The 25499-nt window shown below is 46.6% G+C and overlaps 1 protein-coding gene across 2 annotated transcripts in view; it reads left to right on the top strand.

The window, feature by feature from the left end:
• The window catches only part of SORD (sorbitol dehydrogenase), a 41396-nt gene extending 16552 nt beyond the window's left edge, over nt 1-24844 (top strand). For both annotated transcript variants that reach the window (XM_044980061.1, XM_044980058.1), the window contains 3 exons: nt 3745-3920; nt 11557-11678; nt 23934-24844. In XM_044980061.1, coding sequence (XP_044835996.1) covers nt 3745-3920; nt 11557-11678; nt 23934-24099 — 464 coding nt within the window. In that variant the 3' untranslated portion in view covers nt 24100-24844. The remainder of the gene's footprint in view (nt 1-3744; nt 3921-11556; nt 11679-23933) is intronic.
• Nucleotides 24845-25499: the final 655 nt, after the last annotated feature.

Raw genomic sequence — 25499 nt, 5'->3', positions numbered from 1 at the left:
GTGGCAGGTCATTGTCCAAATTATCAGCAGAAGTGCCAGGTGGGAGGACAAAGCTATGCTAGGTACCCATGTGAAGATCTTCACCTGGTGTCTGTATGAGGCATGTAGGTGTCTGCAGCAGACCTGTTCTCTGTCCAGTTTTTCCTTTTGCATCTTAATGACCAGTAAAGGCAGATATAAATAGGACTGTGCTTAATTAGCACAGGTTTGCTGAAATGTTTCCCAGGCCAGAGCCCACATGGAAACTACTAGGAGGATGCAACTGCACCCTTCACAGCTAGGAGAATGCATGTTCATGAGCATTGAGGCATAAAACTGATGTTCCACCTGCTCATTAAAGACATGTTCTTCAAGAGTAGTGGTGCTAACCTTAGAGTTTGTGCCAAATTCCAAGTCAGGTAATTACATTCTCCTCTCTAAACCCTCCTGCATCTCATTTGGTATAGTATTCTTTCTGATCTGAATTATTGTATTATTTTGCTGTGCTCTGCTGATCAGCCTCCACCCTCCAGAGGTGACTCTGTTTGGGGGATGGACTGATTGCTCTCCATATAATTTACAAAGTGCTTTGCCATCCTTGAGGTGCTATAGAAATAAAATCTGTGCGTATTGTGACAAATGTTGATTGGTCATCCACTAAGTTCCATCAAATGGTGAAGCTATCACCGAGGCCTCTGTAATTGTCCCTGACATTTGGGCCTTCCCAAGCCACCTGCATCACAGATGCTGTTACTCAGACAGCAAGAGGCTCAGAAATGCCCACTATGGGGCAGTCTTGTTCAAATATTTCTCACATTATCTGTGATGAGGAACGAGATCACCCGTCTTTGAACTTTAGGAGGCTGGCTGCCTTCAGGAAAATACTTTTCATGTTGGCATTAGGAGGAACGCCTCTCCAACCATTATTTGCCCAGACATTTTTACTGCACTTCCTGGTGGAATATTTTGGTTTAGTCATACTTGTAAAATATTTGCCTATAAAACTCTTTATCTGCATAGCACATTTCAAATTGATCTGTTTGTGGAGATATTTTCCTATTGCGTCTATAGCAGGACATAAATAGCTGAAAGGTAGAATAAATGACGCAGACCCATGCAATGCATTTCTGCTTGCCCAATCTCAGAAAAGCTGTATAAGAATTGGAAAAATTACAGCGAAGGTTACAAAAATTTATGATAAGTATGGAACTGCTTCTGTATGAGGAGAGATTAAAAAGACTGGGGACTGTTCACTTGGAAAAGAGATGGCTAAGGGGGACTATGGTAGAGGTCTATAAAATCATGACTGGTGTGGAGAAAGTGAATAAGGAATTGTTATTTACCCCTTCATGTAACACCAGAACTAGGGCTCACACAATGAGATTAATAGCAGGTTTAAAACAAACAAAAGGAAGTACTTCTTCAAACAATGCACAGTCAACCTGTTGAATTCGTTCCCAGGGGATGTTGTGAAAGCCAAAAGTATAGCTGGGTTCAAAAAAGAATTAGATAAGTTCATGGAGGATAGGTCCGTCAGTGGCTGTTAGCCAGTTTGATCAGGAATTCAACCCTATGCTCTGGGTGTCCCTAGCCTCTGACTGCCAGAAGCTGGGACTGGATGACAGGGGATGGATCACTCAATAATTGCCCCATTCTGTTCATTCCCTCTGAAGCATCTAGCACTGGCCACTTGTTGAAAGACAGGATACTGGAATAAATGGGCCATTGGTCTGACCCAGTATGGCCGTTCTTATGACTGGTACTTGCAGGTGGAGGGAGCCAGGCACCCAAGTCTCCTAGCTGCTCCCCCTTCAATAAGGAATGGACCTCTAAGTGCTGTCAGATCCTGCACCGGTTATTAAATGGGTTGTTGTCCCTCTGCTTCAGAGTCTTTCCCCAGCTCTCCTGCTCTTGTGATGAGGCCAAGGATTTTGATGGGGATATCCCCCAGGCCTGTTCTCTCCTTGATGGGGAGGTACACCTGCCCTTTCAAAAGGCTGTCTTTGTCCCTAGAGGGCTGAAAAGAGCAAACATCACCCAGCAACTGTGCAATGGCCCAATAAAAATAATGCTAAAAAAGGGAAGGGGACAATCTAGGGCATACAGGTGGCCTCTCCCCGATTTCCTTTCCACATCCTCATGGAGGTGGATGCTTGGAATCCAACCATAAAACTGGTGTCACAGCAAAATCAGGAAGAGGGATTTCCCTCCTTTCCTCCCCCCAGGCTTGGCTGCCGGACTTCATGTGCAGAGAGAATGTCCACGATCATAAGCTGCACCTTAGCAAATAGCCCACAATGATTTATTACATATGGGAACCCAAAAGTGTCACCACAGTCCTGCATCTGGCAGCCATGCAGTGGTATCCTTCACCATGGATACTGTCCTCCTTTCCAGAGCAGATTTCTTCCCCAAAGACCCAGAGAACATGAAGCTAAAGGGAACCCTTACAAGAAATTTGGAAACTTCCCTAGCAGCTCTGTGGACTTCCCTCCCCACCACCTGTTTCTCAACTGTGTTACAGTGTGCTGGCCTCAAAGGGAAAGACCCCTGTAGTTAAGAAGAATTCCAATAGGCCTTAATGCCAGACTCCTAGCAATGCTCTGGTCTCCATGCATTTGCTGCCAAAGTGATGGTATTGAATTCACCAGCAAGGCAAGTTATGGTTAGGCAGCTGGTAGACTGTGATCACTGTGTATTACACGTCTTCATAATTTTCTCACTGTTACTTTATGCTCCTTATGTAAATAAGAAAGTGTTATTTACCCCTTCTCATAACTCATGAACTAGGCGTCACCAAATGAAATTCATAGGCAGCAGGTTTAAAACAAACAAAAGGAAGGATTTCTTCACACAATGCCCTGTCAACCCAAACTCCTTGCCAGAGGATGTTGTGAAGCCCAAGACTATAACAGGTTTCAAAAAAGAACTTGATAAGTTCATGGAGGAGAGGTCCATCAATGGCTATTAGCCAGGATGGGCAGGGATGGTGTCTCTAGCCTCTGTTTGCCAGAAGCTGGAAATGGGTGATGGGATGGATCACTTGATGATTACCTCTCCTGTTCGTTCCCTCTGGGGCACCTGGCATTGGCGACTGTCGGAAGACAGGATACTGGGCTAGATGGACCTTTGATCTGATAAAGTATGGCCATTCTTATGCTCTCTCCCATCTGCTTACCCTTTCTGCCTCTCTGTCTCTTGTCTTGTATGTTGATTTTAAGCAATTTGGAGCAAGGACTCCCTCTTTTATCCATAGTTGTACAGCAGCCAGCATAGAGGGGCCGGGACTTCTAGGCAGTTTACTAATTTGGTACAAATCATGAATAACCATGGTGATAATGTTACATCTGTAGAGAACCTCATTGTCGTCAAGTGCCTGCAGCTGCACCTTTGCTACATGCCCTGGTTAGAATGACTTGTCTGTGGGCTTCAGAATATTAAGACCTCAGCATCTTTGAAAGAGGCAACTTTCCCTGTGCCCAGAATCCTGTTGGCATCTCTTGTGCCTTTAAGTTGCTTGTTGCACATCTTTCCCCACCAGCCCAGAGAGAAGAGCTGATCTCCTACCCCATCCATGCACCATCAGGCTGGGGGAGTTCTGAAGGGGAACCAGACTTTTCCACCCAGTGTGCCTGCATTGTGTGCATACAGTATGTCCATGCCCCACTGGGCATGCTTGCTGCAGGGCCTCTCTGTGTGACATCTTTTCTTGCATGATCTTTTTCAGCCAGCTGCAGTTCTGTGATTTATTTCTTCCTTCCCCAGATTTATCCACCTCCCGCCTGGAAAAAGCCAAAGAGATTGGGGCAGATTTCACCATTCAGATAAAGAAAGAGACCCCAAAGGACATGGCCTGCATGGTGCAAGGTTTGCTTAACTCCATGCCTGACATAACCATGGAGTGCTCCGGGGCAGAGGCCAGCATTCAAACTGGCATTTACGTGAGTTCTTCCTTCCCCTATCCAAGATCAGTGCCAGCATTTACTTCTCTCTTTTCAGGTTGGTCATTCGAATAGCTAAAAATAAAATGAGAGGTGAAACTGTGTGAGAAACCCATTTTACTGGCCAGACTCCTCTACCAGCAGGGCAGTCAGTGCATGACAATGGAGATTTCAATCCTTTGCTGGTGCGCAGCCACTTGTTCAGGCAGACGGAGGGTTGCACCCACCATAGTGTCCCTGAGGCCACTTGGCTTAATTTACCTTGTGGTGGATCTGTGTCAGAGCCAAGGCTTGCAATAGAGCTGTCAGTCCTCTGTGCCACCTTAAGCAGACTTAGTGGTAGATAGCATTTACTTCCCTCTAACTTGTGTGTGTGTATCTCAAGGCAGAACTTAGTCGAGTGTGCATATGCAGAAATAATAATATTGCTCTGCTCCCCTCCAGGAGAGCTGAGTTCTGTGCCATGGGGTAGCCATGCTCTCCCCATGCTATCAGGGACTGGGAATGCTCTTTTCCTCTGTGCAGGGGACCTTGGCCTAAATATTCCAAAGCTGCTATGATTTTGGGGTGCCTAACTTTAAAGAAGCCTGAATTTCACAGGGCAGGTGCTCAATAATTTCTGAAAACTGGGTCCTTTTAGGACGTCCCTAGTTGGGCCCTTAGACTCTCTGGCTACATAGGCCCTGATTTGACCCAGGGAAGGTCTCAGGCTTACTGTGCAGTACTCTGTGCTGAGGTGTGGCGTAGAGAGGGTGCTGAGTTCTCTATGCATTGTGTCCTCTCCTTGCTCCTTCACCTCTCCTGTTTGTAGGTGTCAATGTTGGCCATTGATTGAGGCGAGCTGCTCCACTTCCCTTGCAGCTAGCAGCACGCAGCATGCAAGAGAGAGAGGGTTGCGTCAGCCCAAGGGAATGTGTTGTGTTGGCTCCCAATTGGCCGTGGTCTCCTGTGGGTAATGGTGACTGGCAGAACTGTTGTGTTTTCCTATCCTTGATTGATGTTGTGTTTTCCCATCCTCCTCCTGCCTTGCTGACTTCTACAGTATCTCCTTCAATGGCTCTTCATCTCCCCACTCCATTATCTGTTAGCATCCCCCAATTTGTCATATGTCCCCTCTTCATCTTTCATATACTCTCCTCACTGCTTCCTGTGTCTCCTCCCACTCATGACTTGCCCCCACTCCTCCCGAGCCTGGAATTGTCTCCCAGATTTTGTCCACCAAGCACCTTCTTCTTCTCTCTTACCCCAGATTTCATTTTCAGACCCACCTTTCCCAGGACTATTGGGTTCTCCACTGTGCACACTGTCCCTTGGCCTGCGTATGTATGCATTGTTTGCCTTGTGAGCTTTTCTTGGCAACTTGCTTCATGTACCCTTTGTACCCTAGCAGCGCTGTTGGAAGACTAGTTGTAGTAAGAACTAGGAGCACTGAAATGAAGCCAAGTAAGTGAAAATGCAGGCTGAATCACCGGGCCATACCCCCTACTGTGCATTCTGCTAGGATGTAGAATGGTGCAGACAGAACATAGGGTAATGTATTCTAGGGAACAGCTCTGATTTGATGGGCCTTTTCCATCTCTAGGCTCTCAAGCACTGGTCCCATCTTCCCCTCAGTCTTTGTGCAGGATTCTCATTGCTATCCATGAGATTGCCATAGCAACGCTAGTATTTCTGCCTACAGTTATGGGACTGATCATCGACCAGATGTCTTCTGGTTATAAGTCATAGCCAGCATGGATTTGTCAAGAACTAATCATGCCAAACCAATCTAATTTCCTTCTTTGACAGGGTTACTCACCTAATGCTACGGGGAAGCAGTAGATCTGATATATCTTGATTTTAGTAATGCTTTTGACTAGGGCTGTCAATTAATGGCAGTTAACTCACGCAATTAACTAAAAAAAAATCGCAGTTTTAATCGCACTGTTAAACAATAGAACACCAATTGAAACGTATTAACTATTTTGGATGTTTTTCTACATTTTCATATATATTGTATTCTGTGTTGTAATTGAAATCAAAGTGTATATTATTTTTTATTACAAATATTTGCCCTGTTAAAATGATAAACAAAAGAAATAGTATTTTTCAGTTCACCTCATACAAGTACTGTAGTGCAGTGGTTCTCAAACTGTGGGTTGGGACACAAAAGTGGGTCGCGACCCCATTTTAATGGGGTCACCAGGGCTGGCTTAGACTTTCTGAGGACTGGGACTGAAGCCAAAGCCCGAGCCCCTCTGCCCAGGGCTGAAGCCAAAACCCAAGGACTTCAACCCTGGGCACTGGGGGCTGGGGCTCAGATTACAGGCCCTCTGTCTGGGCTGAAACCTTTTGGCTTTGGCCCCCAACCTGGGGTGGTGGGGCTTGGGTGGGCTCAAGATACAGTCCCTCCTCCTGGGGTCATGTAGTAGTTGATTTGCAGATTTGACAAAACACAAGCAGAACCCGTCATCAGCATGGACCATGTCCCCAGGAATGGTGGTTGAAGCATGAAGGTGCATATGAATCTTTAGTGCATCTGGCACATAAATATCTTGTGATGCTGGCTACAACAGTGCCATGAGAATTCCTGTTCTCACTTTCAGGTGACATAAACAAGAAGCGGGTAGCATTATCACCTGCAAATGTAAAGAAACTTGTAGTAGTTAGCAATGGGGATTGGTCCTGCTTTGAGCAGGGGGTTGGACTAGATGACCTGATCACACAAAGAAAGGACACACCTCCTTCCAGCCAGAGCTAAAAATGTTTCTAGCTCTGAACTGTTCCAGAGTGCCTGTGGTAGAAAAGCCTCTAGGAAAAGAAGAAGAAGAAAAAAAACCTCTGGCTTGAGAATCGTTATCTCCCCAGCAAACCTGTGAGGGCACTTCCCCCCACCTAAGGAATGCACACACCTCCTTCCAGGCACTGTATTGAAAATGCTTCTACTGTGGTAGAAAGCCTCTAGCAATGGGTTCGACACACCGCTGTGCCACCATGTCATAGGGTCTCACCCCCACTTTGAGCTTTTGGGTTCAAAGATGGGGACCTGCATGCATTCTCCCCCCACCCTAACCCTTAGGGTAGGTTTCCTTGTCACTGCCACTACTCGATTGATTCGGTGAATCGAGACACCCCTCTGTTCCCCCCTCCTCCTTCCAGAGACTTTCCTGGGGAAGCACAGATCAAATCACAGAGGGAGAAAGATTCCTTTCACTTCCCTCTCCCTTCCCTGCTTTCTCTGCTTGGAGACAACCCTTGTCTCCACAGAGTGGCGCCTAGCTTTCTTCCCCTGAATCCACAGGTAAGGAACTTAACCAAGTCCTGAACCTAAAAGAGTTTATTAAAAGAATAAAAAAAGAAAAAAATACACAATCTCTATGAATCCAAGATAGACATTCATAGGGTCTAATCTTATTAATTCCTGGAGAAATTTCTCCCTTTTCCTCAGTACAAACAATACAGGCAAAATTACGAATAATCAATACAAACACACAGAATTGCAGACACAGGATTCTTATATGAAATTACCCAGTACTTCTAATACTCACTAGCTTGAATAGAAGAAATTAGTTCAGAAAGATGAGCAGACTTGATTAAGCGTCTGGGCTGGTGTAGTTCCAGACGGCTAAGAGCACAGAACAAAGAACACAGAGACCCAAGTTCCCGCTCTCTGGGATTTTCAAAATTCTCTTCCCTGATTGGTCCTTTGGTCAGGTGTTTCACCAGGGCTGTGTTAACCCTTTACAGGTAGAACTTAACCCCTAACTAACTACTTATGACAAGGGGGTTGGACTAGATGACCTCCTGAGGTCCTTTCCAACCCTGATATTCTAAGATTCTATGGTTTGCTGTCAAACTGGGAGGCCGATCTAGTGTGGTTCTGCAGAGGTTAGTCCTGAGTCTGGTACTCATCAATATTTTCATTAATGACTTGAATAATGGAGCAGAGACCATGCTTATAAAATTTGTAGATGACTCCAAGCTGGGATGGGTGGCAAGTAATTTGAAGGACAGGCTTAGAATTCAAAACAGACTTGACAAATAGGAGAATTGGTCTGAAATCAACAAGATGAAATTCAATAAAGGCAAGTGCAAAGTACTGTACTTATGAAGGAAAAATCAAATGCACCACTACAACATGGGGGATAATTGGCTAGGTGGTAGCACTGCTGAACAGGAGCCGGGGGTAGAGTAGATCACAAATTATGAGCCAGCAATGTGATGAAGTTGCAAAAAAGGCTATCATTTTAGGGTGTATTAACAGGAGTGTCATTTGTAATACATGGGATGGAATTGTTCTGCTCTGCTCGGCACTGGTGAGGCCTCAGCTGGAGTATTGTGTCCAGTTCTGGGTGCTGCACTTCAGGAAAGATGTGGACAAACTGGAGAGAGTCCAGAGAACAACAAAAATGATAAAACATTTAGAAAACCTAACGTATGAGGGAAAGTTATAAAAACTGGACATGTTTAGTCTTGAGAAAAGACTGAGGAGGGACCCAATAATGGTCTTCAGATATGTTAAGAGCTATTATAAAGAGGACTGTGATCAATTGCTCTCCATGTCCGCTGAAGGCAGGGCAAGAAGTAATCAGCTTAGTCTACAGCAAGGGAGATTTAGGTTACATATTAGGAAAAACTTTCTAACTCTAAGGGTAGTTAAGCTCTGGAACAGGCTTCCAAGGGAGTTTGTGGAATCCCCATGATTGGAAGTTTTTAAGAAGCAGTAGGACAGCCTAGGTTTACCTGGTCCTGCCCGAGTGCAGGGGGCTGGACAGAATGACCTCTTGAGGTCCCTTCCAGCCCTACATTTCCATGCTGTCCTGACTAGATGATCACATGAGCTCTTCCTCTGATGTAATATTAATGTACTATGAGTCTATATTTACTACAGAAAACATTACCATTGTTTACACTGACCCCACTGATTTTGCAATCAGGGTCTTGGCAACTGCTAAGTTAAATAAAGACCTATTTGCATAAGTTTTCTGTGACTAACCGAGATAAGTGAAGCCGAGAGGAAGTAGTGCCCAGAAGCACTGGGATTCTGAAACAAGCTGCAGTACAGATAGCTTCTGTATCAGGAGCGCTGCAAGAGAACCCAGCCAAACCTCTGCTGGCATGACTGAAACGCCAGCCCCCAGGAAACAACAGACATACAGTGGCCTTGTGGGGAATTTCACAGTGAGGGAGATATTGAGGCCTGTCCTATGCAGCTTCATTAACAACCTCAGGGCTCAACTGTGTCATGTAGCACAGCTCAGTGTTAGGGGCACTATAGAGCAGTTGTGCCCCAGCTACAGCTCAGGGAGGCAGAATTCCCCTGCTACAGCTGCTGCTACACCTGCTGCTATGCCAGTCCTGCCCTGGAGTCTTATAGTGTCAGGCTCTGCAGCGGTCTGGTGTTTGTATGGGCTGTAAAGGGGGAGCACATTCCTTGACCCATCCCCCTCACTGTGCACTGGCCTTGGCAGAGCCCCAGTATCTCCAACTCTGCAGCCCAGAAACAACAGTAACAGTGGGATTTTGGCGTCTCTTGCACTTCGTGTGCAAAGTGTGTGGGGGAGTGTGACCTAGCCTCCTATCTGAGATTGGACACTGATTCGCACTCTGGTTTGGCAACATCATCTTTTCCTGGGAACCTCCGCTGGGTGAAGGGGAACAATGTCACTTTTCTGTTGTGGTCTGGAGCACTGTGGAACCTGTCAGCAGTCACGTATGCCTGTGCACATAACAGCACTTGTGACTAAGCAGTGTTTTCTTCAGAAAACTTGTTAATCCCAGGCTTGAAAGAGAATTGATCCTTCTTGGGTCAGGTGCCGAGAGCCAGGAATATAGCCCAGATGGGTTATTGAAGGCCCATTGAGAACATCAGTAAGTTGTATGTGCTATGGAGCAACTGAGAGTGTTATTTAGAGATCCAAACTAATGCCCTGGTATGCAGCACAGTTTCAGGCATAATAAATACATCAATAGATGTGCAGGTTATTATTAGTCATTCTGAGCACTCCTGCATGAAATTATTTTATTATCAACTTTAATGTTTTGACAGCATAGTGTTATGGCAGGGCAGTGGACTGTGGCTCAAAAGGACTGAGCTCTAATCCCACTCCTGACACTGCAGTGCTTTGTGGCCTTGAACCCTGCCTGTTTCCCTTTCTGTCCAGCTTGTCTGTTTAGATTCTAATTTCTGGGGCAGGGACTGTCTCTTGCAATGGAGCCCCGCCCTTGCTTGGGGCCTCTAGATGCTACTGTTACACAAATAATTAAAAAGAGTAATTGAGACAGTTTGTTTCTTAGGCCTTGTCTACACGGGTGTTTTAGCATCTAGTGGAGCAGCCCAGTAGAAGGCCCCAGTGTAGAGGTAATTATATCAGTGCTGTGCAGGTTGCACCTGTTCACCTTACCCTTAGGCTCTGCCCCAGTGCCTTTCTCCCTGAAGTAGCAGGGACTCCCTTGCCAGAGGTCCTTAGGACCCATACATGGAGCTCAGTAGAAAAAACAATTCAGCTCCACACAGTGTATTGTCTTTTCCTGGTAAGCTCTGCAGGGCTTGAGGGGGAGCAATGTGCTTCTCCACAGCCCACTCACTGCTCCCTCTGTCCTGGCCACTCTCTGTCCCCTCCTTGTGTGTTGACAAAGAGATGCGGAGTGTCACCTTGGGACTTAGAAGGGTAGGAGAATGGGACAGCTCTGTGCACAGGATGATGGGGAAGAGGATCTGGGTGGTTTTATTAGAAACTGTCTGAAACGTCAAAAGCACCTATGGGTATGTCTACGCTTGGAGCTGGGAGTGTGCTTCCCATCTGAAGGAGGCATACTCGTGCGAGCTGTCATCAAGCTAGTGTGCTAAAGAGAGACTGTAGCTGTGGCAGTGTGGACTGCAGGATGGGCCCGCTGCCCCAGGTATAAGCCTGTACATGCTTTAGGGCAGTGGTTCTCAAGCTGTGGGGTAGGCCTTCCAAGGGAGGCTTGGGAATGTGTCAAGGGAGGTGTGAACTCTGTGCTTTTTTTTTTTTAAGAGCTGTGGCTGTCAGCCCCTGGTGAGTGGGCTCATAAAGAAAGGCTGTACACACCCAGGAAGTGGGGAGAAACGGGACAGCCAGAGACGCACCACTTAGGTTCAGGCTCTTCTCCCTCGGCCCAACTTTCACCGGGAGGCAGCCCAGGCTCAGGTCTCTCCTTCCACCCACTTCCCCAATCCTTCACTTGGAGGCAGCGGGGTTCTGGCTGTCAGCCCTGGGGTGGCAGCAGCAGCGCAGAAGTAAGGGTGGCAATGGGGCACTAAGTCGGCTGTGAAAAGTGATATTGACAAATACCACTTTTCACATTGTCACCCTTACTTCTGTGCTGCTGCTGGCAGGGCGGTGCCTTCAGAGCTGGGCACCCAGCAAGCAACCGCTGTTCTCCACTCTGCCTGGGTATATGCACTGGGGGGAAACGGGGGTGGGGGGTAGGAGGGTGTAAATGACTACAGACACACAGAAGCGGGGACATGATCAAAAAAGTTTGAGAATCACTGCTTTAGGGTATCAACTCCTTTTATAGCCTGCTCAGAAGCCTGGCAGCAATGTCCATTTTCGCTGTATACGCAGGAGCTTGTCACCTTCCATGGGCAGGCAGCATTTGCATTTATTTTGTTTCTGTTATTCCTTCTCAGGCCACTCGCTCGGGCGGGACCCTGGTTCTGGTGGGGCTGGGACCGGAGATGGTCCATGTCCCCATCGTGAATGCTGCTGTGCGGGAGGTGGATATCAAGGGGATATTTCGCTACTGCAATACGTGAGTATTGGTCAGGATGCACTGGCATGCCAACAGACTACTCCATTGTCCATGAAGGAATTAATTCCTCCACAAGGAAGGAGGAAATTGAAGACCCTGTAATGTTCCCCTTCTAATCACTCCTTCTCAGGACAATGTAAATGTACCTGTTGCAGAGCGGGGTCCCTGTCAGACCATCAGCCCCACTCCTCCTGCGTCACACATCTTGGAGACTGGCTGGCAACATTTTAGGGAAACTGGCAAATGTGTGCAGTGCAAACCTGCTCCCATTTCAACACAGGAATGGTGGGGATAGGTGAGGCGGTGGGAGCCAGGCAATGGGTGAGGTGGGGGAATAGACACTGGGGGTTGGGTGGAAAGATGGGGGCCAGGAGATGGGTAAGGAGTTGGAGGTGGGACTGGAGGATAGGTGGGGGCCAGCAGATGGGGGATGAGGTGGGAACTGGATGATAAAGAATCAGTGAGGAGAGGGTTGTGTGGCGAGGTCGGGGTTGGGAGATGGATGAGGAAGTGGCCAATGCATGAGGAGTAGGAGCTGGGTGATAGAGAATCAGTGAGGAGGTGGTGGCCAAGGGATCCGTGGGGAGGTGGGCAATGCAGGATGGATAGGGGATGGGTGGGGAGCTGAGCACTGGGAGATAGGGGATGAGTGAGCATATGGGGGTGAGTAGATGAGGGCCAGAAGTTGGGTGAGTAGGTGGGGAGATGGGGTGGTGGTGAGGAAATGGGGGGTGGGCAATGGAGGATGGGTGGGAGGCAGGGCCGGCTCCAGACCCCAGCGCACCAAGTGCGCGCTTGGGGCAGCATGCCGCGGGAGGGCGGCAGGCGGCTCCGGTGGACCTCCCGCAGGCATGCCTGCGGAGGGTCCGCTGGTCCCACGGCTCTGGTGGACCTCCCGCAGACGTGCCTGCTTCGGTGGAGCATCCGCAGGCATGCCTGCGGGAGGTCCACCGGAGCCGCGGGACCAGCGGACCCTCCGCAGGCACGTCTGCAGGAGGTCCACCGGAGCCACAGGACCAGCGACCGCCAGAGCGCCCCCCGTGGCGTGCCGCCCTGCTTGGGGCGGCGCAAATCCTAGAGCCGCCCCTGGTGGGAGGTGTCCATGAGGCAATCTCTGTAATGAGATATGGTCTGTGCTGGGAAGAAGTTTGAGAGCTCTGCCTTCACGCAGATAGACACAAATCTCATTATTGGCTGCAAAATTATCAAACCCTCTGAAAATCCTGTCATACGTGTGTTTTGACCTCTTGTGGCAGTGAGATATGAACCTGGATTTAACAACCAATCCTGCAGATCTAGAGGGTAAAAATAAGATCATACTTGTTTGTGTCCTATAACTAGGGCCTTACCAAATTCATGGTCCATTTTGGTCAATTTCACAGTCATAGGATTTTAAAAATAATAAATTTTATGGTTTCAAATATTTAAATCAGAAATTTCATGGCATTGTAACCCTGGGGGTCCTAACCCAAAAAGAGGTGGGGGGGGGGGGGGGGGTTGCAAGGCTATTGCTGGGAGATCATGATATTGCCACCCTTACTTCTGTGCCACTGCCTTCAGAGCTGGGCAGCTGGAGGGCAGCTGCTGGCCAGGTGCCCAGCTCTGAAGGCAGCACCACCGCCAGCAGCAGTGCAGAAGTAAGGGTGGCAATACCATACATGTCACCCTGCCTTCAGAGCTGGACTACCAGACAGCAGATGTGGAGCTTCCTGTAGCCAGGCGACGTTCCCAGAGATGGGTCTGACATGGTCTCAGGAGCGGCCCGTGCAGAGGAAAAGGAAGTCCTGTCCATCCCCAACCTATCCAGGACTAGCAGCTGGAGCCCAGCAGACAGTAAGAGCCCCCAGCTGGGGTGCCCTCAGCCTTGTCCCTTCCTGGCTCCACACCCAGTGCTTGGGAGTTAAAGGGGCCTTGGACTGACTCCGTGTGTGTGTGGGAGGGGGTGACCATGGCACTTCCCTGACCACAAAGCCTTGGGTGGTTGCCCACTCACCCACGTATAAGGCCAGTCCCGACACACACACATACACCCATTTCTGCACTGCTGCTGGGGGTGACACTGCCTTCAGAGCTCAGTTCCCGGTCAGCAGCTACTGCTCCCTGCCCGCCCAGCTGTGTGAAATCTGATCTCCCCTACAATAGCCAGATTTCACCGGGGAGATCAGATTTCATGGTCCATGATGCATTTTTCATGGCAGTGAATTTGGTAGGCCCTTACCTATAACAAGCTTGATCCAGTCTTGCTAGTTTGGTGATTTTGCACTTAGTCTAGGCTGTAGTTTCCCAGCTCTGATCTCCAGGGGTTTGTTCATGGAATTGTCATGTGATTTATGGCAATTTAATTCTGAAAGAATGGCTGAATAAAGAAGACACAGATTTAGACCTCATCTATGCAGTTTTACGTTCTGCCTATGCCAGACATGGGCAAACTATGGCCCATGGGCCACATCCAGTCCACAGGACCCGTCCTGCCTGGCCCCTGAGCTCCTGGCCGGGAAACCTAGTCCCCAGCCCCTCCCCCGCTGTTCCCCCTTGCCGCAGCCATGCCGCCATGTGGGCCGTGCTCTGGCCCGCCGCTCCCGCTGGGCAGCATGGGGAGTGCAGCTGGCTCTGCTTGGGTGTCACAGCTGCAAGCTCCTGCTGCTGGTAAAGGGGTAGGGAGCGGGGCTGGGGGGTGAGTGGATTGGGTAAGGGAGCGGTGGATCCTGGGAGGCAGTCAAGGAGGAGGGGGCAGCTGGATGGGGCGGAAGTTCTGCGGGGGGTGGTGGTCAGGGGATGGGGAACAGGGAGGGCTGGGAGTGGGAGTCCCAGGAGGCCTGTCAGGGGGCGGGGATGTGGATAGGGGTAGGGAGAGCAGTCAGGGGACAGGGAGCAGCGGGGGTTGGATAAGGGAGTGGGATCCCAGGGGGCAGTTAGGGGCAGGGGGTCCCGGGAGGGGGTAGTCAGAGGACGAGGAGCAGAGGGCGGTTGGATAGGGGGTGGGAGTCCTGGGAGGGCTGCCAGGGGGCAGGGGTGTGGATAGGGGTTAGGGCAGTCAGGGGACAGGGAGCAGGGAGGTTGGATGAGGGCGGGGGTCCTGGGAGGGGACGGTGTCAAAGTTAGACTCAGGACTCACAGTTTGTCAGACCATTCTGTTTTATTAGCACAGCGCTCTGCTAATGACACCCAGATAATGTGAGCACCATGCAAGACACAAACTATCTTATTTATACAGATAAAAGGGTGAGAACTTAACAAGATAACAAAGGAAGCAGAATCAGATAAGTTTACCTGGGCTAGGCATGCATATCTTATTTCCTTGCTAACTATTACCGATCTTCTGTTAACGTTTTGCCATTAGCACCATTGTTTATGCCTAATGTTTCTTTTCCTGGCACCTGTATTTCAACATTTCTTATTTCTGCTTAAAGGTACATACAACATTTCTTTAATCCATTCTTATTTTTACAATATAATTCATTCTACTTTCACAATCCCTCCTTTTGGTCAAGCTCACGCCATGACCAACATTTTACTGGGTTCCACATATTAACCGTTCTTTATCTCTTTGTTCACCAGCAATATTTAAAATCATCATATTAGCACTCTGTTTTGGGGCAGTCACCTGGGTGGCATGCCTTACATAATTTTGGATACAACAGGAGACTAACTGAAAACATACAAAAATTATTAGGATTCCAAACAGGATAGTCAGGGCTCCCTGAAACAACCAGTTTCCTATGCCAGAGAAATTGAACAGGTTACTTAGCCACTTCCATAAAGAACTCGGCTCTTCTTGGGGAAGATATGCGATTTGTTCTGAGTGGCTAGCGTGATCTATTACCTCATTGGTATCGTCAGGTATAAACACACAACATTGTGTTCCAATGAGAGCACAGGTCCCTCCTTTGGCCGCCAGCACTATGTACAATGCCTGATGGTTTTGGAGGGCCACCTGTCGGATCGCCCCTGTTTCTTTGGCCAGGGCTCTTAAACTTTCTCCAGTTTTATTTGCCATTATTTTAACTACTGCTTGTAACCTCAGGAGCCTTTTTGCCTGGTGTATTACTCCCCCAAGTGTGTTAAAGGAACTGCCAATAGTCTCTTCCCAGGTGTAATTGCTGTTCCATATTGTGTTAAACGGACGAGGTCCTCCAGTGAGGTCTGAGGAATTGAGTGGGATAGCCAGGACAGGAACACCAGTTTGAGAGTGGGCTGGGATGTGGCTGCAGACCCAGCATTTAGAAATATTAAGGGTCTGAGCTATCCACACTTGCTGCTGGATAAAATAATTGTCATTGTGGATTCCCCAGACCTTAAAACACCAGCAGCTGAGGAACAGGCGCCACCAGAGGCGCATGTTGGAGGCAGGACCCTTCTGGTTCTGATAACCTCAACTGAGGGAACCGCAGTCACGATTTTACGTCCACCAGGCAGCAGGCGCTGGGCTCACTACTGCTTCTTCTTGGGCCTTGCTTCAGGTCGTCGTCTGCTTCTGGCAACCCTTACGAGAGCGTAGATTGTAAGGTATTGCAGGCTGTTCCTCTACATCTTCTTCTGGAGTCAAAATTGACTCTGCGTGGTCCTGAGGTGATGATTGGTTCACTGCGGGTGGTGCATTCTTACACTGCGAAGCATGTATCCACTCTGCAATGCCAGACAGTTTAACAGCCGTCTGGCTAATAAGCAGTGCCTGATGATTCTTTGATGTTCTTTAAGGGTATGGCTACACTTACGGTTTGCAGCGCTGGTCATCCAGCTGTGTAGGAGCAGCGCTGGTGTGTGGCCACACTCACAGCTACCAGCGCTGGTGTGTGGCCACATTTGCAGTATTAGCAGCGCTGTTGGGAGTGCTGCATTATGGGCAGCTATCCCAGCATTCAAGTGCAACAACGTGCTTTTCAAAAGAGGGGGGTGGAGGGTGGTGTACTGTGACAGGGAGCGGGGAAGATAGAGTGGATTTTTGGAGCCAACACTGTTGTGTGTTAGCTTCCTGGATTGGAAAAATCACAAAATGTTCATGAGCCCTTAGTCTTAACTCTTAATTGCATACAGCCTGCCTCCAACACGACTCCCCCCCGCTGTTTCACTCACTCCCTGTGGTGTTTGCTGTGATCAGTGTTTGTTTTAGATTAGCAGTTCAACGGAGCTCCGATTGGTTCTGTTTCATTCACTCTCCCTGCCTCTCATTTGATTGTTTACAGCCAGGTACAGATGATCACAGCAAACAGGAGCTCTGTTCGGAGCTCCGATCGGTTCTGTTTCATTCACTCTCCCTGCCTCTCATTTGATTGTTTACAGCCAGGTACAGATGATCACAGCAAACAGGAGCTCCGATCGGAGCTCGTTCACAACAAAACAAAGAGAGGCTGCATAACAAAACAAAGAGAGTAATTTATAAAAGCATTCTGGGATACACCTTATACCCTGGAGGCCAATCACAGCGCTGGTGTGTGGCCACACTTGATGACCAGCGCTGCAGCACCAGCGCTGGAATCCTTATTCCCCATGCCGAGTGAGGTATACGGCCAGCGCTGCAGCCAGGGAGTTGCAGCGCTGGAAGTGCCCTGCAGGTGTGGCCACTTACTAATTGCAGCGCTGGTAGAGGCTTTCCAGCGCTGCAAATCGCCAGTGTAGCCATACCCTAAGTCTCTTTACTACTTCTTCCTTGACTCTGGCTATAACAATGGCCTTCACACCTTATCTTTTCCTGATGCATACATTCCTCATTCACACAAACAGACTGAGAATACAAACAGTAGTATTTTATATCCATCAAAAAGGCATTGCAAATTAAACCTTGCTAAGTTTTACAGTTAATAACCAAGACAATTTACATTGAGACCCAGGCCTTCAATGTTTCTCTAATTTACTTAACATAGACAATAGAGAATCCTGTCTCTTACTACCTAAATCTTAAAACAAAGAGTTAGAGAGCGCCCAATTTGTAATGCATATGGGAAAACAGAATCTTATAGTCCCAGAGGGTCATTTCTTTCTGCTATTTAAAAAGGGTGGCTAGCAGGATGAAATCAAATTATACCTTAATTCTTATGGGACATTTTAAAATCCTGCTCCTACATATCCCGCTTTTGACACTAAGATTATTAATCGCCAGTGTCACTTCTTATTTAGTCCATGTAATAGAAAATACTGGGAGGTGATTTGGGCCTGTGGCTTTAGCTTGCATACATTTGTTTTATCCACCAGCACATTTTAAACATTTTAATTAAACATATACAATTTAAAACCAAAAACAATTAGAGGTAGTAACATTAGTATGCCAGTAGTTGTGGGAGACCATCCAGAAAATATGTTATACCAATGGTAAGCTGTTATGTTTTTCTGCAGTGGCAATTCTTAACATGTCCCCATTTGCGTGTATAATATGAATGGTTCTGTTTCCCACCTTGTTTTGTTTGTTTGTTTTTGTTTTTAGGAACTATGTTCCCTTTTTACCTTTTTAAACAGATGATTGGTAACTGTTTGCCATTCAATGCCAAGATTGATAGAGAACTCAGCAAAATCAGTGCGCACAGGAAGCTGAGACTTTTTGGTTGTGGCAAATAGTAAATGTGATTATTGGTAAACACAGTACTTACATTACATGTACATTTGTCTACTGGTGGGTTGCTAACACTTTTATCCTTTTAAAACACTTCTTTCCAAGAATTAACACACACATTGCCCGTTATACAATACTTTGGTCTAATTATTAATTTTATCCCACATACAGGATCCTAGTGAGATGTCTTTACTACAGGGCTTTGGAGCAACAGGCATGGATAAGCATACCCACTTTTGAGGAGTCCACTTGGTACAACCTCTAGTGTCCAATAGTTTCCCTGCCTCCCCAGCCCACTGGCTTGAGGTCTGGGGTAGCCAGAAGGATCCCAGGTGCAATCTGTGGAGTGGGCTAACTTTCCATATCTTTGCTTCCAGAGCCTGTTGGTGTGCAATTTTAACAACAATTTTTTTCACTTAACAAATTTTGTTTTACCGTACTGGAGACATACTGCATCCAGTTATATTGATAGGTATTAAACAATTATCTTTTTTTTTTTGCTTTAACAGATGTATCAAAACCTTAATATTTTTTTATATTACCCAAAACATCTTATGTTCTAAATATCTGCATTTCAGTACATTTCATAGCTATTGCAGTATGTTTTTTTAACTTTCATTTGTTTTTGTAATAGGTTGTTCTGTAGCTGCTATTAGCTTTTTCTGATTTTCTGAAAGACAAAAATAACATTTTTCTACCCCTTTCAGGGTGGCATTGATTATCGCTTAAAGGATTCCTTTCTTTTACAAATACCCTTGCTGATTGCAGGCAAAGCAGAGGAATTACCCCCATATTTTCCTGTGTTTTTTTGTTCTATAGGCAGGCCAGGTTTTAATGGCTTCTACTTTTTAAGGGTTATGGGGAAATTATTCCACTGTTTAGTTATTAAATTCATGAGGTGGTGTACCTCAAGTTTTTGTTCTTATATAGCAGACCAAGTTTGTAATGTTTTTCCTGCTGTGTTAAGCTTTAAGTTTATTCACAAGTAATAGCTGAGAAGCATCATTACCATATTACCTTCAAGGATTTTTCCAAAAATCATACACACTATACGTTGTTACAGGGGTACTTACTAACATTACATTTATTTCAATGTTTAATATTAACAATAACATTAGCGTCAAATCTATTAAAGATATCTTGTTATACCATGTCTTTTATTTAGGCAATTTCTTTTGTGCTGGCAGCTCTCACCTTCCTTTATCAGTTAGGTAATTTGCATCAACACAGGCTTGGCTTTTGGATTCAAAGCCATCAGCAGAGCTGAGAGACTCTGTCTTAAAAGGGACACAATCAACTTCCACCAGAGTTTTGATTTCTTTCCACTTTCAACTTCTGCTTGCAAAACACACAGAGATCTGAAAAAGAAAACAGTTTATTGCGGCTCTTTTTGGAGCCCTAATAGGATTTTAATTCAGTAGCACATTTCATTTGCATTTCTTTTACCCCTTTCTACAATATACACTGCATATGTCCTAGGGAAAAAGCGCATTCCTTCTGTACTACAACTTTTTTTTTAAACATTAGCTATATTAATTTTTACATAAGGTGTAACTGTTTCTTTTGCTCTTACAGAGTTTTTAAGTACCCTTATCAAAGTGACAGTCTGATTACACAGAGCCATTTTAAGGCTCCGTGTTTTTAACCTTGCTTCTTTTTGTTTTGTGCACCTCACCTCTGCTGTTGCTTCAGAGGGTCACTGTTAATTTCTTGTTTCAGAGTAGCAGCCGTGTTAGTCTGTATCCGCAAAAAGAACAGGAGTATTCTTATTCTTCAACTACAGCTCTTATCTGCTATTGTTACAAAAAAAACCCAAACAAACAAACAAAAAGACTCCAGAATCTCTCCCTATTCTCCTGATTTTGACTGCCCTATTGCAGCCATGACTTGGTCTTTATTTAAAAACATTTTAAATTTTATAAAGAATCAAGTAGTTACCCCTTAAGGGTTAAATGCTAAATCCCAAAGCCAAAGAACACTAATTACCTGTGTCTTGCAAAAAGGTTTATCAGTTTTGAAACTTTAAATTAAAGAGTCAAATGAATTTTTAGTGGCATTAAAAACAAAAACAAAACCAATTTATCTTACACCTACAAAACAGGAGTTTTACAAACCAGATGTGCTGGTTTAGATTCTTAGAACTTTACATATTTTCACAGACGAATAGATACATACACATTCTCTTTTCCTTAACATTCCTTTACACTGCTTTGTTTTTACATAGCTGTATATATATTTGGATTATTTACAGGCATTCTTCTGGAAAAGGGCCCATTTTCCCTTCAGAATGGCTGCAAAGAAACCAAGAATTCTCTCTCTTTAACATGGTCTTTTTTAACATTTTCACAAAGTTTAACTGCGTAATTTTCTCCAGCCTCTGTAGAATTAACTTTTCACTCTCTTTCCTTAAATCACTTGTTTATCTCCCAAAATGACACCTTTATCACCTCAGATTTCACCATTTTAAGTATTGTTCCAGGGGTTCATGCCTGCACTTACTGCTTTTCTTACTCCTGACACTATGCCCTTAGGGCTTCCAACCTGTTTTTCAGTTTCTTTATCTGTTGCTTGCCTGCTTTTCTGGGCCCGATCCTGCTTTTTTCCAATGAACCGTTTGTGAGTGATATTGTGGTCACTTCACAATTTTGAAAGAAATGTTCAAGGAAAGGGACCAGGAAGGGTGCGGGCTAGTTGAGGAGTTCCCCCCCCCCCCCCGCTTGCTGAATTGGTAGTGGAACACTAAAGAATCAGTTTTTGAGGCAGACAACAAAGGGGAACAGAACAAGGGGCTTTTTGTCCTTTTTACAATGAGATGGGAGTATTAAGGGGGTTGGATCGATCCAGGGTGGAGGGGTTTTTTGAGAACGGGGTAAAGGGGAGCGCTCGGTCTGGTGGTGGGAGAGGAGGCTTTTAATAAAGCTTTTAACTTATTATTTGAATATTTGAGAAAGGTGAGTTTTGATTTTGTCCAGCTACGATTTGCCTCTTCCCACCACTGCATGAAACAATTAACCAATTAGCCAATTTAGTTTTAGGTTGGCCGAGTTTGTCCTTTAAGACGTCCACTCTGTCTTTGTTCCAAGATTTTAACAGTGGCCACTGAGTTTTGGGATCCCCCTGAGTTAGCCTAGACCATTTTTCCAGAAATTTACCAGAGTCCGGACCCTTCTTACAGGAGTCTGGACCCATCCTAAATACATAAAATGAGCCGGCGTTCATTTAGGGAACTGTCCCGACTTAGACGTCTGGTTACCCATACAGGAGGACTTCACACACCAATCGCACAAGAAGGAAATTCGGGTTCGTCAGAGCGATGCCCGGTGCAACATACAAAAGGAGCCCACAGGCTACTGCCACAATCGCCCTTGCTTTCACACCAGGGGTTTTACCCAAAGTGCGGTGCGGCTGCGATTGTGCAGATTCCACTCACTCAGACCGCTGGGACAGGAACCCCTTGGTCGGCCGATCCCCGGACGGAGATGGCACCCAGATTCAAAACTCCACAGGAGGACGGATAGACACAGAGACAGGACAGTCCTCAGTCCGGACAAAACACAGAAATAATTACCTGACCAGATTCCTGATGTCAGATCCCAGGATCCCTACCAGAACAGAGTGGGAACCAACAGGTTCAATGGCGTAGACTTCACTGTGGTCGTGCGCCTTTCCATTCTGGTGGAGGACCGCTTGGGCCAAATGCCCAAGTGCCAGCTGCCACGGTCGTCCTACAAAAGCGATCAGGAATCATACAGCCCCAGTGAAGACGGTTGCCATCTCGGTGGAACCTCCAAATTGTCAAAGTTAGACTCAGGACTCACAGTTTGTCAGACCACTCTGTTTTATTAGCACAGCGCTCTGCTAATGACACCCAGATAATGTGAGCACCATGCAAGACACAAACTATCTTATTTATACAGATAAAAGGGTGAGAACTTAACAAGATAACAAGGAAGCAGAATCAGATACGTTTACCTGGGCTAGGCATGCATATCTTATTTCCTTACTAACTATTACCGATCTTCTGTTAACGTTTTGCCATTAGCACCATTGTTTATGCCTAATGTTTCTTTTCCTGGCACCTGTATTTCAACATTTCTTATTTCTGCTTAAAGGCCTAAACATTTCTTTAATCCATTCTTATTTTTACAATATAATTCATTCTACTTTCACAACGGTCAGGGGACAAGGAGTAGCAGGGGTTGGATGGGTTGAGGGCAGTCAGGGGACAGGAAGTGGGAGGGAGCCAGGCCGTTTGGGGAGGCACAGCCTTCCCTACCCAGCCCTCTATGCAGTTGTGCAACCCCAATGTGGGCCTCAAGCCAAAAAGTTTGCCCACCCCTGGTCTATGCTGTAGAAACAGCCATGTTGATGGATGTAGGTTAGTCTCACAGCGTAGATGGGACTGAGCTGTGCTTTACCCTGTCTCTGGAGCAGGCTATAACTTTGGTCTCACTGGTGTGACAGAGCTGGGTTTAGTTTTGTGCGGCAACTTGTCTCTTCAAGTCCATCCTTTTCTTTAGTAGGGACTGATCTCCAGAGATTTTCCTATTCTTTATTCTTAGCTACAGCCAGGCTTCCCTGGGGAGCTGTTTAATTGGAAGGTTTGTTTCTGTGTTGGTTTTGTTAGCTCCCATCATCTCTCTGTCGAACTCTAGCTTTTGCCCAGGCGGAGATTGAGCTGTAAGCCAATACAAGTGCAATACAACCCGTGGAAGCTACTCTGTGAATTTCTGTGCTCCTCTTACCCCAAAGGGGGCAGTATTGGCATGCACACACGCAGTTATCTGTGGATACACACCACTGGCTCTTTAAATGCATTGAACTCTAAGTGAACCATTTGAGCTAAAAACACAATAGAGATGCCAGAGGTCTCGATTTTACCTAGTATCCAACATGCGTAACCAAGGAGGCAGAGCGATAAAGGAGCAGTGCGCAGCACTGATATTTTTTTTCAAACTTCATTTTGCTATGCTTTGAATACACAGTAACTCCCAATGCTTGTCACTTATTCTGCTGGAGCAGACCACAGCTAGCTGTCCCATGTGAACAGTGTGCATAACCGTTGGCTCGGTATTACTATACTCACTTTGGAGTCATTACCTTATACACAAAACCTCATAAACCCTTGGCCAATGCAAGCTCAGTGCTTCCACAGAAAGACTATGGTGGTGGTTTATAGCAGGCAGAGAATCATAGGATGTAAAAGAGCTGCAAGCAGAAGGCTCAGTTGAGGTCCCTTGCTCCAGCAGGAGCTCCGAGAGGCACTGTGCTTCATGGAGCTCCTGGAGTTCTCCCTGCTCCACCCCTGAACAGGTGCAGTGTGTGTGCTACCTTCTGAGCCTGGCCTGCTCTGCCTGCCAGTGTGGAAGGTGGGGACAGGGACAGAGCCATGGACCTGCCCTGGCCTATACAGTCCCTGCTAATCAGGAGCAGGCTTTGCACTCTGCTTGAGAGCTCAGTCCTGAAGCCTTTTGCATGATTTTATGGGAGTGACGTATGGAACTGGGCTCTAAAGAAATCGCTTCTCGCCTGTTTAGCAATAACTGAGGAAGGCCCCTGCAGACCTGTCATGTCCTGTTTCTGAGTGTTGTAAGAATGCTGCCTCATGTCTGGATGGTTCTTGTGCAATTACACAGATCTGCTGGTCAATATACAAATTCCGTAGACCTAGAGGGCTACCCTTATCTTTCGCTGTTTGTGTTCCCTTCCAGGTGGCCCATGGCGATTGCTATGCTTGCATCCAAGAAAGTGGACATCAAGCCTTTGGTTACACACCGCTTCCCTTTGGAAAAAGCGCTGGAGGCCTTTGAGACAACCAAGAAGGGCTTGGGGGTGAAAGTTATGCTGAAGTGTGACCCCAGTGACCAGAATCCCTGAAGCATGGCACTGCACTCCTCCCCTATTATACTGCCTGGCTTAAAGATGAAGAATGAGCTCTCTAGAGAGATGGGAACTGTAACGATAAGTTTATAAGTAGTATATAGTGTTTGGGGAATAAAGTTACAGTCACCTGTTGTGCAGACAGTGCATTGAAGGAAAAGGGATTATTGGTTAAGGATATTTACAGCCTTATAGCTGCTTAAACGGGGAACCACTATTTGGGAACCAAATTTGGACCAGAATCCTCCCTTCAGATCCGTACAGGAGATCTTGGCTCAGTCTTCTTCCCCTACGAATGCAGCTCACTGAGGATCCTGAGAGGAGAACTTTTCTCCTGGAGAGGACCTGTTGGTATTCACCTCTTCTCTAATAGACTAGACATTCTGAAAACCGGGGATCTCTCTAGTTGTGTGTCAGACAAAGGGCTTCACCCTGCCCACTTGCATTGAAGAACCACCTATGTCACAGCCGGGATTTGTACATGCTGAAGCACTGAATAAGAGTTTCACACACTTGACTCCTGTTAATGGCAATGAAAATTGTGCGGAATAGTTTGTCTGGGCCTCTATTCAAGGCTGAGACAATACTATCCTGGGCCAAGATTTGTTCTAAGCGGGTGTTGGGCCTGTTCGGTGTGGTCAGACCTGTGTACAATCCCCGGCATAGCAGAGTTATGGAATACTAATACTTGAATACTCTGTCAGGACTTTACAAATGTGGAATGAAGTCTGGGCAGTTCATCTTTGTGGGATGTTCTTTGACATTCATGTTGTAAAAAGGGAGGTGGGCTAGCTCAGTGGATTGAGCATTGGCCTGCTAAACCTAGGGTTGTGAGTTCAATCCTTGAGGGGGGTCACTTGGCAATCTGTGGCAAAAAAATCTGCCTGGGGATTTGTCCTCCTTTGAGCAGGGGGTTGGACTAGATGACCTCCTGAGGTCCCTTCCAAGCCTGATATTCTGTGATTTTTTTTATTGGGGGCGGGGGGGGCAGAGGTATAGCTCAGTGGTTTGAGTATTTAACAAGACACACGCCGTTCAGGCTCCAGCAGTCACAAAGCACTTGCAAGAGAAACCAGCCATGGCTACTCCATCACCATGGCCATGGCTACTCCATCTTTCTCCACCTAGACATCTCCACCTGTGGGAGGAATGTGGAGGCTGCAGAGCAGACACTCTTAGACATTCTTACCACCAGCAGGATTAGGTTCCATGGTAGTGCAAAAAATCTACACTTACAGCTTCTGCTGCTGCTAGCACTAGTGGATCTGCACCAGTGGAGAATTACAGATCCAGATTTTGCAACACAGGATACAAAGATGGGTTGGGCAGCCCCCTTTTCTCCCAGTGAAAAGTGAGCATTGGGGAAGGAAAGGCGGCTTCGCAAGAGTTTCCATGGG

Source organism: Mauremys mutica, chromosome 11 (assembly GCF_020497125.1).
Source record: "Mauremys mutica isolate MM-2020 ecotype Southern chromosome 11, ASM2049712v1, whole genome shotgun sequence".
Classification (NCBI taxonomy): domain Eukaryota; kingdom Metazoa; phylum Chordata; order Testudines; family Geoemydidae; genus Mauremys; species Mauremys mutica.
This window is presented reverse-complemented; position numbering and strand designations above follow the sequence as displayed.